The 17,972-nt window shown below is 38.6% G+C and overlaps 1 protein-coding gene across 9 annotated transcripts in view; it reads right to left on the reverse strand.

The window, feature by feature from the left end:
* The window catches only part of ABLIM2 (actin binding LIM protein family member 2), a 143,613-nt gene that overhangs the window by 33,430 nt on the left and 92,211 nt on the right, over positions 1 to 17,972 (reverse strand). For 6 of the 9 annotated variants that reach the window (XM_037385523.1, XM_037385492.1, XM_037385539.1 and 3 more), the window contains exons 9-11: positions 14,647 to 14,724; positions 9,932 to 10,078; positions 5,239 to 5,359 (exon numbers count right to left, since the gene is read on the reverse strand). In XM_037385523.1, coding sequence (XP_037241420.1) covers positions 5,239 to 5,359; positions 9,932 to 10,078; positions 14,647 to 14,724 — 346 coding nt within the window. Of the gene's footprint in view, positions 1 to 3,406; positions 3,506 to 5,238; positions 5,360 to 9,931; positions 10,079 to 14,646; positions 14,725 to 17,972 lie in introns of all 9 variants that reach the window. The other 3 variants (XM_037385557.1, XM_037385533.1, XM_037385549.1) reach the window with 3 other exon arrangements.

The following is a 17,972-nucleotide window of genomic DNA, read 5'->3' on the forward strand; positions in this document are numbered from 1 at the left end:
CACCTCTATCTTGATCAAAAGGGGAGAATTAAGGATTAAATGAGGGAAAAGGTTCTTCTTGCAGCCCACTTGTACAAGCTGATGCACATTTAAATTTAAATTCTGCCACTGATTGGGACAAATACACAAGAGTAGCTGTATTTCTCATTTTGCATACAAAAATAAGTATTTAATAAAGCAAACTCAAGACCCATGTAGAAAAAACTTATGTGTAGGAACTACAGACAGTCATTTAATCTGGTCTGTAATTAAAATCTTTAAAATGAGACTTTGCCAAGAATTCGTCTCTTTTAAGGTTTGCCTGGTATACACTGAAGAACTTCAAATAAGGTCTCAGAAAACACAAGTACCAGAGGAGCAATTTTCCAATCTTTTGGTTTTGTCTTCTGCCACAAGCAGCTGCAGGCTGTGATCTGCTCTACTGGTCAGCACAGAGCAAAAAAAAAAACCAGAATCGTGAACTGTTCCCTGCATTTTATTTAACTTGGAAAGAATCTGGAAAGGTTTACTTTGAACTTGAGTGTCAACCACAAAAACTTCCCTGTGTCTTTTGGCTGCTGATAGAGTAGGCTGCTCTTTTAACCTCGTGTCCGTGGAGCCAACTGACCACAGCTCAGACCATGCCCCCTTTTCAAGGGATTGTCATGAAAAGTATATTGTTTATAGCTCCTTCCTAGTCAGCTTTTATCTTATCTGAGAGTATGGGAAATTCGATAATGAGTTACAGTGAGAGCTGTCTAAGTTTGGGATTGAGCAACAAACAACTGGCCTAAAGAGGGAGATGTCAGAGCTTATACTCATGAAACTGGATGCTTTAATATCTCTGCACATGTTGCATTAAGCTAGAAAAAGGTTTTTGTTTTTCAGGTTTGATGACTAATGCTTTTCAAGCTTTCAATGTCGAATAAAATGGACTTTGGAAGCTGTGCTCCTGTACTAGAAAGGAAAGATACTTTCTACCACGTTTTAAGAAAGCACTTATTCAGCAGGGCTCAGCATGGCCAGTGCACTCACTGACTCCATCACCCCGAGAAGAAGAGTCACACCAAGTGTAGGTACTTGGAATATCACACCCCGTCATTCACAGGTGCATGACCTGTGAAGTTTTCTTGATGTGAGGATGTGAGGCTGTCACAGGATTTATTTCGAAGACATTCTGAAGACAAAAATCCTTAAAAGAGCACAATCAAATAATTCATCTGTACACTAAAGCTCATCCTATTACACTTCATGAGAGCAAGACTACAGTATACCGAAGAGCGAGCAGAAACTCAGTAACCGTATTTTTTGCTGGAAGAATGATGAATCATGTCATTCTTAGGAGAAAAATGATGCAGACTCTGTGAGGTCATAAGGAAGATTCTGCCAGTAATAATGTTTCTGTCTCCTAGAATCTTAGAGAAGTATTTTTTATGATGATTGTGGAGTGCTGGCTTTACAAAGAGTATGTCTTTTATTATTATTAATTGGTGTCTTATATTTCAATTTTATAAAAAAAAATTAAATTAGTGTGATTTCACTTTTCTAAAACCAAAGTAGTAACATTAATCTTGGTCTGGATAAAAAGCAATTATTGGTACAATCATAATCTTCCCTGAGTAACCACTTTGAAGAGAAAAAACCAGCATATTCACATCCTCAAAAGGTTTCTCCAGATAAGGTGAAAGTACAGTCTGCAACTCAGAGAAAATAATTCAGAGACCTTAAAGAGGATGGGGGCAAATACTCTGACTCCTTTTGGACTGAGATGTTAACTCTGTGTAAACCAGCAGAGAATCTATACAACTGCTGCAGGGCTCACAACTGCCTGTACAGGGAAATTATAAACAAGCTTTTCTGCCTCACAGGAGCACTGTGAGGCACTGTGAACTACTGCTTGCAAAATATTTTGGCTCCTTGATAAAAGTGCTGCAGAATTGCAAAATATTATATTTTTTCATCACTTTACTAATAAGTGTTCGGGCACAAGGAGCTGCCACTTGAGGATTTCTTCCTCTAAACAGCAGCAGTAAGTAATTGCTGCTGCTCTGGGCAACAGCAGGTAGCGCTGAACAGAAACTCAATGTAACGGGAGCGCTGCTAAGCAATTGCAAGCGGGCTTTCAAATAAGAGCTTTCCATACAGTGAATACATGCACTGCAGCACATGAAAGAGGTTTTTCTTAGTACATCAGGTTGGATAATATCATCCAAATTTAGGGGACAGATCAAAAAACTGTTCAAGCAGCACTGCAGAGAATACCAGTGTGTGCCAGCCTTTCAAAAAATATGTGTGTGGGGGTGTGACTACTTGTGGGAAGGAGTTTTGCAGGTAGACTTTAAAATGGCAGCAAAATTTCATCTCATCAGCTTTTCCCTCCAAATTTTTCTCTTGGGAATCGTTATTTAGAAGACTCAAGTCTGATTCTGTTCCTGTTTATACCAGTGAAATTCCGCTGACTTTGGGCAGAACTGTTTCTGGATGCATTAGAGCCCAGTGAAGATGCATTAATTATTCTTCCAAACTCAATGAGTGCCTGCTGTTCACTTGAGTTTGCAAGTCTGGTTCCTGCAGAGGGTCACTTCCTTTTCTGTAATGGTTATGACAGCAGGAAGAACAGTTTTGCTTTATTAAATCAAACAGTACGTGAGAGTCAAGGAACAGGCATTGAAAATGTTTGCCATTCGTGTCTCCTCCCCATTTACATTGTTACGAGAGAGGACAGACTCCGGGGAAGACACATGTGGTAGCTGAATGTCTTCTCTTTCTGACATTTAACTAACCAGCTAGAAAAAATAAGCTTTTGCCTCAAAGGTTCTTCATATTCCTTGGCATTGTCTCACATCCGCAACATGGAGGTCATTAAATGTTAATATCCACTGCAAAAAGAATTAAGGGCAAGGAGAATCGATTCTGTTACTCTGTTTTATAATACACAGCACAGACTATTGCTAATCAGTGCAGTTATATTGATTTAACCACCTTATCTGGCATAATTTTTGGTAATGCTACAAATAATATGAAGAATACCTAAATGTAGGTTAGAACATTAGGTAACAGATCATCCAATGTTGGATCCAACGTATAAGCTTGTTACGCTATTTAACATCACCCACAGGGTAAAGGTAAACCTGGATTTTAGAACAAAAAGACTTTCAAATTACTCTGTCCCTCATTTTACTTACAAAAGCTAATTCCTTCCCTCTACCCTTCTGAAAGACACTTAACACTCACTGAAAAAAAGCAAAAATAAAATAACCCATACCCCCTCAGTTCTTAAAACTTACACGTTACATCAAGAAAGCACTTGCACAAAATTAAGACAAATCTTATCCAAGTGGAAGCCATGCTTGCACAGACATAAAAGTGAAACACATCTGAGTAAGTCTACAGTATCACAGCACGGTTTTGCATTCCTGGACCTTACCTTTGAAGAAAGGGATGTAATGATGTCTGAATGTAGATGTAGGGCTTGGGTGTTGGGGCAGGGAGATGCAGCTACTGGTACCAAGACTCTGAGTACCAGCTGGGGGCAACAGAGAGTAAGTGAAAATAAACTATTTAGTTCACTTACTGAAAGCCACAAATTACAATGCCACCGTTTTTTTCAGGAACGTTTTCCTCCTGATGCTTAAAAACATATAGTTTATATTTCAGATTTCATCCTTCTCTGGTTAGTGCTAAAAACATCACAGTGGCCATACTACGTGCTCGACCAAGGGACACGCGCTTTCCGCAACAGAAAGAGCATCGTATAAAATGCTTATAATGTAACGCATCAGAAAATATTCCAGAAAAGGCACCACAAAAAGCATAGCTGCACTCAGGGGAAAATCTGCATATTCAAAAGCTGAAAGAGGGAATGATATATGCTCATAATGGATCTAATGAAATGAAATGGGGAGAGCCTTGTCTCTGCAGAGAACTGCGCTACGAGTGGGTCCAGTTCTCACTGCCGTTGGTGCACTCTGGTAGGATTTAGTTCACAACACACCAGGGCACTCAGATGCATGGCTAATTTAAGCATTTGAAGAAACGTCCTGAAGTTATTTGAGCTACGAAAGTTAGACATGTGATTAAGTACCTTGAAAAACACTCTCAAAGTAATCTCTGCTTTGTTGTAATTACGTCCTGATAACATATTTTGGAGGACTAATGACAATTATTAAATGCGGCAGTTAGGATGACTATCTAATAAATTTTCAATGAAGCTGTAAAACGTTAGAATTAATTTGGAATTTCTTTCATCTTTCCTCCTTGCTTTAACAGTGTGCAGCTAAGCTTAAGCATGACACAGCTGGCAGACCTTCGGCAGAGACTAATCTTTCCTCTCTCAAATAGATTTTTAATACTCAATCTCATTTCCACTTTGTCAAAGACTCTATGTAACACAAATATTCAATTCCTGTAAAATCTGTTTCTGTTACCCATAAAATTTTCATTTCCACTGGAACGATTAAGAACTCTCAATTTTCCAAACCACTTTATAATTATAATGTATCTCCAACGAAATTAAAAGACACCAAGGAAATAATGCTCTGCGTTCTCCACCCAAATAATGGAGTGGAGAAAAATCAGAATTGTTTTTGAGCAATTTAGTTGATTATTTCCAAGGATAAAACTCTGCACATTGCCTAAATACGGACGGGCTTTTGTAAGGGACTCCCATGTAAAGATCAAAAGGAGGATCCCTCCTCTCTGTGCAACAAGAGCACCAACACAGCTGCTACTACAGCCCAAAGTGGCAATAAACATTGCTGTAAGCTTCTCAGCTATAGCAACTTGGCCTTCAAAATCCAGCCATTAGAACCCCTAGTCACTCCTCCAGCTCTTACACTGTGGAGAGGAGACACGGGCAATAACCCTGCGGTACAAGAAGGGATATGAAGTCACTGGATCATACTCTGGGCATTGTGTGCATTCACTGCTACCATGCCATTCCTTGAAAAGAGGTGTGGATTGAATGCATAGCTTCAGGCAGGATGGGACTAGGATTAAGTCCTTTAAACTGTTTTATCTTCCATTTACAGATACATAAAATCAATCTTTCTAGATGCCTGTTTTCATTTTCTTAGATACTCATTCCTGAAGCACTTGTTTCCTTTCTTCCCATGGGACTTGCTGTTTCACTGTAAATAAACCACTGCAATGAACAGCTACTCCTCCTTAAACCCCTGTCTACCAGAGTCTACCCTACTTATGACATAAAACAAAGTAGAAGAAAAATCTGGAGAATGAAAAAGGCTGCTTTTCAATTACCTGGTCTGCTGTAATGCTGAGGAGAATGTGACGTTGGAGTGTAGCGACCATAGCCCAGCGAGCCAGCAGAGCTAGGACTTGATGTCCTGTACTGCTTGAAAGATCTGTCATCTTGGTCACCCTGAGAGGAAGCGAGGAAATGTATGTTATCAGGGAAAGAACATGCCATTTTGCACGTGTCCGTGCTGTGTAGATGGAAGTCAATGCTGTTGTAACACTCCATGCAATCCCAATGAAATGAGGTGGCTTTCAGCCGTAAGTACCTCCGCTGCAGTGTGACTGAAACAGCTCTGCCAAGAATCAGAGAACGGCCGTGTTCCCAGGAAAGGTAGCACATACATGAATTTAAAATGACAATATAATTTGAAAAGAACATAACACTGTAGAAGTGTTGTCTCAGGACAGTATAAATCCCTGGGCATATGTGGGTGGGTGGAAGACAAGGTCAGGTTAGCGTGATAGCACTATAATAACTTTGTACCCATATGAATGGATGCATAATGGTTACAGGCAACACAAAAATCAGCATTTGTTGGCTTCACTGCATTACAGAAATGACTGTGTCTGCTGTATAAATTGCCCAGCACACCATAATACAACATGGTGATTACTAAGTAACTGATACAGTCATGTATAGCATTAGCATTAATACTGCAGCATCGTGCAAAGCAAAACCCATTTCCCACTAAATCCTTGGCTTCAACCACTTAAAACCATGTACACCCATTTCAAAGCCCTCACCCTATAGCTAGTAAAATTACAATTGCCATTTGCATATAGTGCCTTCTTAACAGTAAAACCATTACTGAGTGAATTAGACGTGGAATTGACTTTTTGTAAACTAGCAAAATCAAGTTTCTTGTTTCTTTTAAGACAAGCAAGAATTAGCTTGAGTTAACTTCAAATTAGAACAAAACAATGTAACCTGCAGATGCTCCCTTATGGAAAGTCACACTCGAAAAAAATGTTTCCCCTCTCCTATTCCAGTAGGAGTGAGTGAGGATATACTATACCATAGCAGGTGTCAGTCACTTCTCATGAATACTGGGACATCTTTAGGCATCTGTGTGACTCCCACACATCATTTAAACACTCTGGAGATCCTGCTTCGCCCCATCCCTCTCTCCATGGTCCCTGTCAGGACAACTTAATCATATCCATCCATTCATCTTTAGATGAATTTGGTTTCCCTGGGATTATCTTTGACTCTATAGAGAAGTACAACGTCCTCGCATCATCAGTTTTCTCCTCTGGTTCAGGGGTGCTCTGTCCCTTCCACCCCACCCCAGACTCACTGACTGCACCTTCAAAAATGAAAAAAAACCCACCCAGTTTTGTATAGTGGTAAGTAGCATTATTGCTTTAGTATCAGTTTCAGAAGAAATTATACAAAAAAACAGAGAACAATTGATGCCTTCCCAAGCATGCAGCATTCCACAGGCCTCCTGCCTGCCACCAACTCCTCTGTGCCCAGCTTGAGATGTTTCCCTCCCAAAGTAGCTACGTTATTTAATATCTACTCTAAGCCTAGTGAAGACAGTTACAAGCAGTACAGCAATGTCTCTAGAAAGTCTTGTGACGATACTTAAATATCATATGAGCGTTAGCTAATGGTCTATGATGCGTCCAATTGCACGATACAGTGGGATTCTCCTCTAATAAAAATCCCGGCAACAAAACTGGTGACAAGTTTGCAGACGATCATGCCTGAGCACCTGATCACAGACTCTTTAGAGAAAGACTGCAAGCATGGCAAAGCTGGGTAACATGGGAGCAGTCACATAACACAAATCATGGCAGCACCAACCTCCACACCAGTGTCACTTTTGGTATTTAACAGTATTGACAGTTTGATAACTGGTAGCTACTTTAAAGGAAATTCTTATAATCTTCCAAAACACCAAGATTTCATATTGACTGTTTCAGACCTTACCTTTTGTTTACCTTTGCATCTCTGTAAGGAACAGTCAATCAAGTTCATGAAATCCAATATTAAATAAAGCATGTTTTTATTTTTAAACTACCTATTAAATTACATCTCTATTGGTTAACTTCTCTGTTTAACCAGCACTTATAGTGACAGTTTGTCATTTACAGTCCTTAACGGAAATTTGAAATCCTCCACTATTACCAAAATTTTGCAATACACAAAATTTGGATAGTGGACAAATTAGGCAGGCCTGCAATATGTAATTGAGTTACTGTATGGGAAACCATGTGAAATGCTATCATTGCTTCCAAGGTGATGTGTCTTCAAACAATGACTGGCTTTGATCATTAATACACATCAACGTACAGACCCAGAAGTTCAGATATGTGCAAATGATTTAACAGTTATGTGTGTGCAAATAATGTAAGGAATTTAAACTATTTGTGGAATAAAAAAATAAACAGAAAAAAAAGAAGAGAAAACTATGCCGAGAATTAATGCAAGTCAACTCACGCTGGCAGCTTCACATATAAACATAAATTGTATTTCCCAATATAATTTATTTAGTAGAGCTTGAAGAAGTGACCATCGTATAACCTTTATTTTGGAAAGCATAAACATGGATGACAGTGGAGCTAGATGCATACAGATGACAATCCAGAAGCAGAGCATGTATTCAACACAAGTAACACTGTGAAAAACATGAATTATAAAACCCCATGCACTGTAGAGGCAGGAGGCAAACCCCATATTTCAGACACTGCTGGTTATCAATATGACCAGGTTTACCATCACAAAATGGGTCAGAACAGGAGAACAAAGGCACTGGGGATTACCTCAGTAGGTGTTGGAGAGAGCAACTGAGGTGACTGCAAACAGCAACACACAACAAATTAGTGATACAAATTCATGCATGATGTTACTTGTGAGAACTACTCTAAAAATATCAATATCCATGTATAATACATGATACAGTTAGGAAAAACACCTGTCAATTAAGTTAGGGCAATCTTTCTTTTTATTTGTTTTTAAATAAGTAAATAAGGAATAAGATATAAATAGATTCATATGAAGCTTTTGTTGATTTCTGTGCTACAAAATCCTGGAGTAAATCCAGTGCCACAGAAAGTGCTGCTAGTAGGGAAGCTCCCATGTAAAGCAACTGCTTGAAACTACACTCAAGCCCTAGCTAAATCTGCATCGAAGCACCTCCAAAATGTGGAGTAGAACTTTGTTGTTCAGGGCTGGCAAAATATCTGTACCATTTAATTTTTAATTAAACAATGAAATCTGATAATTTGCTGTTCACTCATTTTCCTTTCAAAATTAAATGCTCTATCTGCTCAGTTGAGCAGATCTACTGAAATGATTGCAGCTGGAGGTAGCAGCCTGGGTGCTGAAATGTGGAAGACAGCATTTGAGTTTTTTCCCCCCGGCAGCAGCAAGGGTATAAATATTTGCAGCACCATGACAATGCACATGTTGGATTGCAAGCACAGCTCAGAATCACCTCGGAAGGGATGCAATGCACGTGTCCTCACAGGAGCCGAGCTGGGCAGAAGGTTATTTAATCTATGCACCTCTGCCAAGCCTAGATGTGAGTGGGCAGTTGAAGAGGACCACAAACGTTATCAGCACCCAGGGACTTTGACATAGAAGGGAAGTGTTTATACTCCATAGGTTCAGGGCTAGGCAACTGCTTTCACTTTTGTGAAATCAGAAAGCTAAATACCACTTGAACCCTTTACCAGATACAATCTTAAAATCTTCTAGAAAGCATTATAATGGAGCTGCTGTGGTTCAGCATTGTACAGAAAGAAGTCTGGAAAACAGTCTGCAAAACCTAAGATATGTGCTGTGCTTCACCTCAGAGGAGTGCAGAGATTTTAGTGGGACTGATGAAGTGTAAAAGGTGTGATAGCAGGAGTAAGGCCATTATAAAGAGTATGGCTATTATTTATAGCATTTATTTCTACCCATTCATTTACACCTACAGAGAACAAAGAGACTTCCATTCTAGACTGTATATTTCTGGCTAATACACCTAGTATACCTGAGAGGATTGATTTGTAAAAACATATCTAAAATTATAAAAGAAATTAGAAATGCAAACGAAAGGTTAATATGGTTAGGGAAGAAAAGCTAACTTGCATGACAGGAGTTATATACAAATACGTTTCACAAAAAAAAGAATTAGTATTAAGATTACGTTAAATTAGATTTCATTAGCACAAACTGTGTAATATTAGCTCTGCATATGAATAGGTTGAAATGCATGCATGACATGAGCATGAACTTTAGTAAGGGATAGTTGAAAGAAATTTGTGCATAGGAAAGTGATACCATTTTTGTGTTACCAGAATAACATGGTACACTTAAAAAAAAAAATTAAAAAAATCATGAAAGACATTTGGCTTCGCTTCTGATTTTTGCATTATAATTAGCAATGGCTCCTGTTTCCTACCACATGCATGCAGAACTCCTCTCAGGAAAACATACTTTAATTACATGTCATCTGTTTAAAAAATGATCACAGAAAACAATTCTTTAATTTCCACAAACTAAAAAGTGAAATGAACATCTCGCTTGTTTTTTGTAAGGCCTTGTGAATGAATGGATTACATGACTCGATTAGCTGAACCGATAAAAATTAGTTGTTTGGGTTTTTTTTAATTATGCATGTTTAAGAGTGTTCATCAACATGTTTAATGATACACATAAAATCTCAAATTCTTAGTATGAAAAATACCCATGTTTCAGTACCTCCCCGTAACTATGCCTGTCATCTGAAGAGTAACTGATATATGGAGAATAGGAGATCATATCTGGGCGGTCAATGTTATAGATGGCTTTATTTTTAGGAAGAGCAGCCAAATCCCTGTAGTCAAGAATCTCATCTCCAAGCTTTGCCTAAGAAAAGGAGGAAAGAAAGCAGTGAGAATAAGAAAGACTACGATCAGGATGCAATCAGAAAAGGACAGATGAATGTAGGTAGAAAAGTCATCATCATAATAAACCACTTCCTCTGTTTTTGCACATTGAAATCTATTTATTACACAATGCTACATATTAGTGCTGTTTCCTTTTTATATACTGGGGCTTTCTACTTTGGTGCTCCCATTTGGCTACTAGGAGTAGCACGGCATCAAGTCCAGCTCCCCTGGTTACCTCCCACTTACCACTAGCTGCACAAAAAGACATGGGAGACAGATGCTGCAGTCTCTTTCAGGCAAAACACCCTTCCATTTTAAAGTGGTTTCGGTGTGAAGGGTTCCCCTACCATAAACAGTAGTGAACAACCAAATACATATTGCAACATATACTCTCCAGATGGTGAAAAAAATCAGTCAGGTCTTTAATTTTTCCCATTTAGCGGTGTCCCACAGCTCCACCTCCTTTCTTGACTATGTCTAAGTAGCCCTTAATTACGGGTGACAAACCAGCAGATGATGGATTTGCACCATGGTGGATTAGTTGGAAGATCACAGATGCCACTTAAGGAAGTTCAAATCCTTTCACAAGACTCACACAGCCAACGGATGGCAAGGGATGTGTTGCTCCCCATTCTCCTCTTACTACACTTATTCCAAAAGTATCATTATCAAAATGCCACAGTTGCACAAATTATCCTTAGGATAATGGTACCTTACAGCAAAACTGTATCCAGCACGTACTGTCTTGTACATACGATGACAAGTTGGCCACACTGAGAGTGGAGAAATGGGCAGCATAATTGTCTCACTCCCAGTTCAGGCTCTGCAGAATGATAAGCTTTTTGCCGGCAACAAAATGAGGAATGAATCTTGCTATTCTCCGCAAATCTCAGTATGATCATCTATAAAACTGTACTAATGTCTTCCACATGCAAAAATATGAAAGCATCCAGGATTCATGTGTGCAGTGATTGTATTTTTTCTTAGTATGAGCTAAGAAAATTTCAATAGATTTTCCAGGGAAGTTTTCTATTTGGTTAATCATACAGGAAAAATTTCATGTGACAACTTTCAGTTATTCCTTTTTCTAAAACAATGTGTCAATCTGTGCAAAAGCAAGCACCACAGAAAGAGATTCCTCTTCCCTAAGAAAGTGGAACAAAGCTGCCACAGTCATCCTGTATTCTCATCCTCAAAACTAATTAAAAAATGTGTTTTAATCAAACATGTCATTCTTCAGTGATCTACAGATCTCACCTTCTTTGCAGATACTTTAAGAAGCTAAATAGCAATGAAATTGCCCCTTAATGAAAATAGATCCCTCCCTACTGAGAAGCCAGTGGCAAGCTCTGATGCAGAGAATGTCAAGCAAAGGTAAGGAGGAATTGTATGTGCCCACAAGGAGGGCCAAAGAGGCTGTGACAATTTCTTTTTTAAGGTATCCATGGTTGTGGAGATTATTCTAGTCAACCCAAAGAAATTCATCATTGGGTATATTTAAATGTGAATTATGGTAGTTTTAGCCTCTGTCTTTTCACACAGATTTGCAACTTGAGATTGTCCCACTAGACTTCAGAACTGTCAGGAGTAAAACGTACCTAGTTAACTTCAGTTTAAATATCAAAATGTAGGCAAATTTGGATGAAAAGACACCTTAGAGATACAATTGCTTCCTAAACACTCAATTCTACAAACATTCAGCCTACGTTGTTTTCTATTTGTTTCATCTACTTTCAAATACGTAAGTGGAATTCAGATATTCAGGGAAGGCTCATATTACAGCCAAGAGGCTTCAATAATGTGGCATTTTGGATTCTGTTAAAACCATGCTCTAAATTTAGAGTATCTATTTCACTTGGAATATATAATTTTACAATTGTATAATTGCAAATACAATCTGCATAAAAATATAACGTGATTTCTATTCCTAGTATGAGAACATACAACACAGCTATGTAACCTAACCTAAACCTTCCAGCTGGATGTATTAGAATGGAGCACCTAATTCTCTCTTCATAAAATTTAGCTGAGTATAAAGGATGAGTTTTATTTAAGCCTTATTTAATGGCTTAATTTAGAAATAAACTTAATTTTTAAGTGGTATTTAGGGACTGTGAAGGCATATTAGCACCAGGGTAAACTTCAGTCTGGATATAATGAAGCCATCACTAAAGATCATGAAAAGATGCCCATTAACTTCAAAGGCTGTTGGCCTGTGCCCTCTCCCAGAGCAAGAAGACACCAAAGTCCGTTATCAACAGATGGCTTCGGTAAACCAACTGTACAAACCACATTCAGGTTTAGTCAAAACATGCTTTCCTCATCTTTCCCTAGCTGACCACTCGACCAAGATGCAGAAACATGCCTCTCATGAGATGGCACATTGCCCAGAAGGACTGCATTGCTCTGACTTTATTCCTTTGAAAGTATGGGTGCCACAAATACACGGTTGCTATGCTTTAACCATCTTCTCTAAATTCTTTTAGAATTATACTTCACAGAGCTCACCAGCTGTTAAGGTACAGTTTTACTATTGGTTTTAATGATCTGAATCCACGCTACTGCCGAAAGCAGCTGTCCTGTGCGGGCCTTCCCACTCTACTCTGCCTTCTACGTTAGCATTAGAACACATGCAGATTTCTGGGTCTTTTTTTGCCTCTTTGGTTGGCTGGAGGTTTTCTGTAGGTTATTTTGTAGCTGAATCTGGTCTCAAAACTGACTGATCATATCCTCTGCGTAACCACCAGTACTAGCACCAAAGCGAAGATGAGAAGACATGGCCAGAGAGGGACAGGGCTACACGTGGGTGGGACCTTCCTTTCAGTGGCAGCATGAATTTAGGTTTGGTAAAACTGACAATGAAAGCACCCAAGACACATCTTGACCCTGCCTGTTTGTCATAACACTCCCATAATAGAAAACAGATGGAAAAGATAGCCAAAGAATCGTTTTGATAATGTAGAAGTCCAGTAACATGTTTTAAATTTTCTACTTTCCTGTTTGTGAAAGCCAAAATAGGATTTAATCAATCTCACAGCTTTGAAAATTAAGCAGTCAGAGATGAGACAGATAAAGCAACAACTTGCATGCCTCTGGGGAATCTTTTTTCCTAATTGACTCATATTTGCTAGACAACTTTATTCTTCACAGTCCCAGCTGCCTCTAAAGTGTATTACAGAAACAAATATTAGAGCTGTGCACTGATTTAATGATATCCTTTGAAAGAAACAGAAGAAGAGAACAGAGGTTTGACCTTGACTTTAACAGCCTGTGAAGCACATTTAAAGCTGTACTCACAAACATCAAGAAAACAGTATCGTCCAACAGTTAGATAAATGTCACTAAAAACATGTATCTTCGAAGAACACTCATGCTTATAAAACCAATGAAGTAGTGCATGGCTGCAGAGATAGAGACCATCTGGCCAAACAAAGTGCTTACATGATAATAGGCTCCTAGTACAATGAATTGTCTTTGCAGGAGCTAAGGCAACAACGTTTTTTTTACTTGGAATATACCACTGGTATCCACCAGCATGGAGCTCTACTGGAAGGAGAACTCAGAAACACCAATGAGCATTTAGATAAGGGGCGGTTCCTCCACTTCTAGTTCAGTCTTACTCAGATAAAGAGTATATTGTGTTCAACATAATTTTTACTTGAAGAAAAAAGACAATTTTCGCTCCAAGGCGCTCTCTTTTTGCTTTTCACAGTGTAGTAGATAAAAGCCCTTAATCTTTCTGTAACAACTTTGCCAGCAGTCAATTTCCTCTGCATACAGTCCTATCCGATGAGAATGACTTGTCTACCTGAGGGATACCTGGACAGGACAAAGAATAGCCCCAGGAATACTGAAACGCTCTGAGAGATGTCTGTATGGATCATCCCACACTGTGGATATTTCTTGCCTATTGGTGATAGTCTTGAGAATTTGGCCATGAACATTAGCTACAGCAATTATGACAAGCAAGGCACACCTCATATTGAAAAAATACTCAGCATAAGATTTTATCATATTTGTTATTTCAAATCCTCTCTATAAGCCTTCCAAAGCTAGTACTTCTTAAACCATAAACACTTTGAAGGTCCTTTGTCAAACATTGTCAAAGGTCCTTTGATATGCTTTTGTCAAGGTAAAACAAGTCCTGCAATCACACACAAGTGTTTTCATAACAATCAGATGCAGGCTCAAGAGCTCAATTTAGACAAGCTGCTTTCAAATCTAAACTTGTAATCTACCTGCGCACTGTACTGTTTACTTAAACTTTTCTTTTTAGAAAGCATAGTGGTATTTTGCAGGCTTCAGTATAAGCTGTAGTTGTGTTATAAATACATCAAAAAATATAAAAGGAAACTGTTAGAATTCTGTTATGGCAAATGCAGTATTCAAACATTTTAAACGTGAGAAAAAAAAAATCCATTTTAGGGGAATCACCAGCTGCAGTGGTTTTGAAGACAATAACTTTTCAGCCAATGCACTAAACTGCAGGAGGAAGCACAGGGGTTTCCCCATCTCACAGAACGAGTTTCACCGTGAAATACTCACATAGATCACACGGCTTGGGGAACCTGACGTACTTGAAGCAGGTACAGAAATAATACTCTCAGAGGAAGTCCTTGTTTCCTACCGCAGGAGAAGTGAAATGGATAAGAATCAGAGGAGAGGGAGAGAAAATGTAACTGTTACTTCAAAAAGAATGTGCAAGACATTTAATTTAATTTAACCTTTAGCACTCAAAAATGGCATATTACAGTGAGTTCAAAACATACCGGCATACCAAGGAGTTAAAAATATAAGACCACTTTTAGTCAATGAAATTAACCTTTTTCAAAATGCAAAAGTCATTTTACATATGACTTTCTTTTCCCCTCCCTTCAGAACAGAATGGCCTGGGGCACTTCTGGGCTGGCAGGACAGCCTTTGGGCACTATTAGGGACAGGTCAAATTAACAAGATGATACAGTGGCAGCATTTTTACTCTAAGGTGACACCACCAAACCCGTCTACCATTGCTTCTGGAACGTGTCACACTACCGTGCCATGCACTCAGAGCAACCAGCATGACATCCGGCAGAGCATCCCGAATCAGACATCCAATAATAGCCTATTATCACCCCCCTCTCTGATCATAAAACTACCAGGTTAATTTTAATACTCAATTGCTTTTGCTGTGTTTGCAATCATTCTGGCATTCAGAGTGACAGACTTTTTACCGCTTTATTTTTGGTAGATTCCTTTATAATGAAAAATATAATTATTTTTAAATAACAAAGAGTTGTGAGACACAATTATATTAACCATGAGTAAACAGACCTGACATCCATAATTGAAGTTTAAACAAATATTAGTATGAAGTCAATGGATTTATACCCCATTTTACCCAGATATATTCATTCTGGGTAAATATTCTTTCCCACCTATGGAAAAAAACGGTCCCTGATTGCAAAAAGTACATATTTTTCCATGTGCTTAGAATGACCATCATCTACTGTCTCATGAAGGCTGACACTTCTTAGCTTGAGGTTATAACTATTCAAACCCTTAAAAGGATTTTATCTGTTAGGTCAAGGCAGCATCCTCCCTATTACTCCAGTCTTGAAGTATTTACTAGCTTTTAGAAGCAGTATGTGAATATATCTGTACCATACTGTGTTAGCAGAGCAAACAAACTGAATGATCACAGCTACCCTTCCACTGACCTTCTTTAGCCCAAACAGTCCTGTGGCTTCTCTAAGACAATATGTGGAGATAGTTACCCATATAAAATAGATTCCATTTAACTGTTTTGGCATGTCTGACTGGGATTTTAGAATTTTCTCCCTCATATTCATTTGTCTTACACTGAGGCTCCGTAGACACTCAGAAGATTCAAGGGGACAAGCATGGGACATGATGCCATATGCAAACCATACTTCTCTTTCATGATGTCTCTACAGGAGGCCCAATGCACTTCTATACCTCCTCCACCTACCTCTTTTTTCTTTATGCCTTTTCATAAGCCTTATCCTTTCTCCTGCTACTTTCATTTCTTCAGTCTTTTCCAGCTTCACCCCTTCTGCTTACAGTATCACACTCCCACCATTTTTCTTTTTCCTGTCACTCTCTTTCACAGCTTCTTCCTCCCTTCCACTCCATCTCCAAAGTTTCGGAGTGTGCTGCCACTTGTTACTTCTGTCTTTGTCACCTACTTTCACTACATGCTGTGCATATATCTCTATAAATACATAGAACGATAACCTTTGAATTAGAACAACAAGCCACAATGGTTGACCAGAAAAGTCAACCAGTATATCCCATTCCCCACTTTACAAGTTATGTTGAAAAGTCCATTACTAGCCTCTTTGAAATGGCATCCTTTCCTCTTTGTTTTCTCAATAATGAAGGTAAAGACCAAAAAAAGAGGAAAAACACAAGAGGAAAAATGACTAGACTTAGGATCTTTGAGCACTGATCTGGTTTCTTGTCCTACTCAGGCAAAGCTCCCACTGACTTTCAGACGCAGATGTTTTCATCTCCGCAGAGGAAGGGGCAAACTCCCAGCACTCAGGGGGTAGGTGAATGAGTCAGACTTCACACAATATCTTACAAGTACACCTGCCTTTGTGGGGAAAAGGCAGCCAAGTAGGAACCCAGTAAATCCTTATCCGCTGATTTCTTTGAAGGAAGAGAAAAAAACCCAAACTCTACTCTTTTTCAATAAATTGCATGGGTTTTTAGCCTTGCAATTTCAGTTACTCAGCCAGAATAAAATCCTTAGGAAGCCTGAAATACTGCTTAATAGTATTAAGCTGAATCAGCAGTGCTTATTAAAGTATTTTGACAATTATAAATCTACCTGTATTAAACAACGCCTTTTATGCTGAAACACTACTTATTTGATATTCAGAGCTCACCAAGAAGAATACCAGAAAAATTGCTTCCCAAACACATGGGTACAAAAATTACAGCCAAGATCCTTCAGGGTAAAGCACAAACCATTTTTTTTTTTTTTTTTTACTGCAATTTAGTCAAAGTTGCACTGGCTAACACACCAGTTTTGTAAACACTCTTTTTATAGCTACTCCCTGCTGTTCTGACTTGTCCCATGTGCCTTCCGTCCAAGCCTCGATGAATCAAAGCAGAGGTTTTTTAAACAAGGATACCAAGGGTACCACTTTGAGCATCAGAGAACACTGGAACTGAAAAAAACATACTTGGCCTCTACAATAGATGAGATAATTGTACCTCAGCCTCACCACTTCAGAGAGGTCATTTCCTCAGCTACAGATTAATTCTTCATTTTCTAGGTGCAGCTTATTCATCTGCTATCCTTGTAATTATTAAAGTTGCCAGAACTCCCCCCTTCTTTCCCTTGCATACAGGCAGATGCACAAATCATCCATTTAAGGAGGTACTTAAAGCCAGAGATTAAATTAAATTGGGGCTGGCTTGCCGACATTTTACAAACAAATAATAAAAAAGAAATTCCAAGGAGAGATTTTTATTGTAAAAACAAATAAAGTGAAAGTCCTCTGATCCTTTAAGCGCAGAGCCACATAAAAAGAGAAGAGGTCGTGCACTGATCACATCATAAGCAGACAGAAGTTAAAAAAATAACTGTTTTTTTTCTTATTGATATTTTCACATTTTTCCTTATTCAGCTTATACATATAACTCTTAGGCCAGCATTCTCCTGAAGTTGTAGCTTTAATCACGAAGTAAAACCAGAATATTTATATTACATTATTACAGTCCATAAACCTACTAGATTTCTGTCATTTAAAATTACAGTAGTGCAAAAATTCCACCTCCTTCCCTCCGTGCCCACTGCAAAAAAAAAGGGATAGAGAATAATGTAACAATGGAATAACACTGGGTAAATATACAGGGGT

Source organism: Falco rusticolus, chromosome 1 (assembly GCF_015220075.1).
Source record: "Falco rusticolus isolate bFalRus1 chromosome 1, bFalRus1.pri, whole genome shotgun sequence".
Taxonomy (NCBI): Eukaryota; Metazoa; Chordata; class Aves; order Falconiformes; family Falconidae; genus Falco; species Falco rusticolus.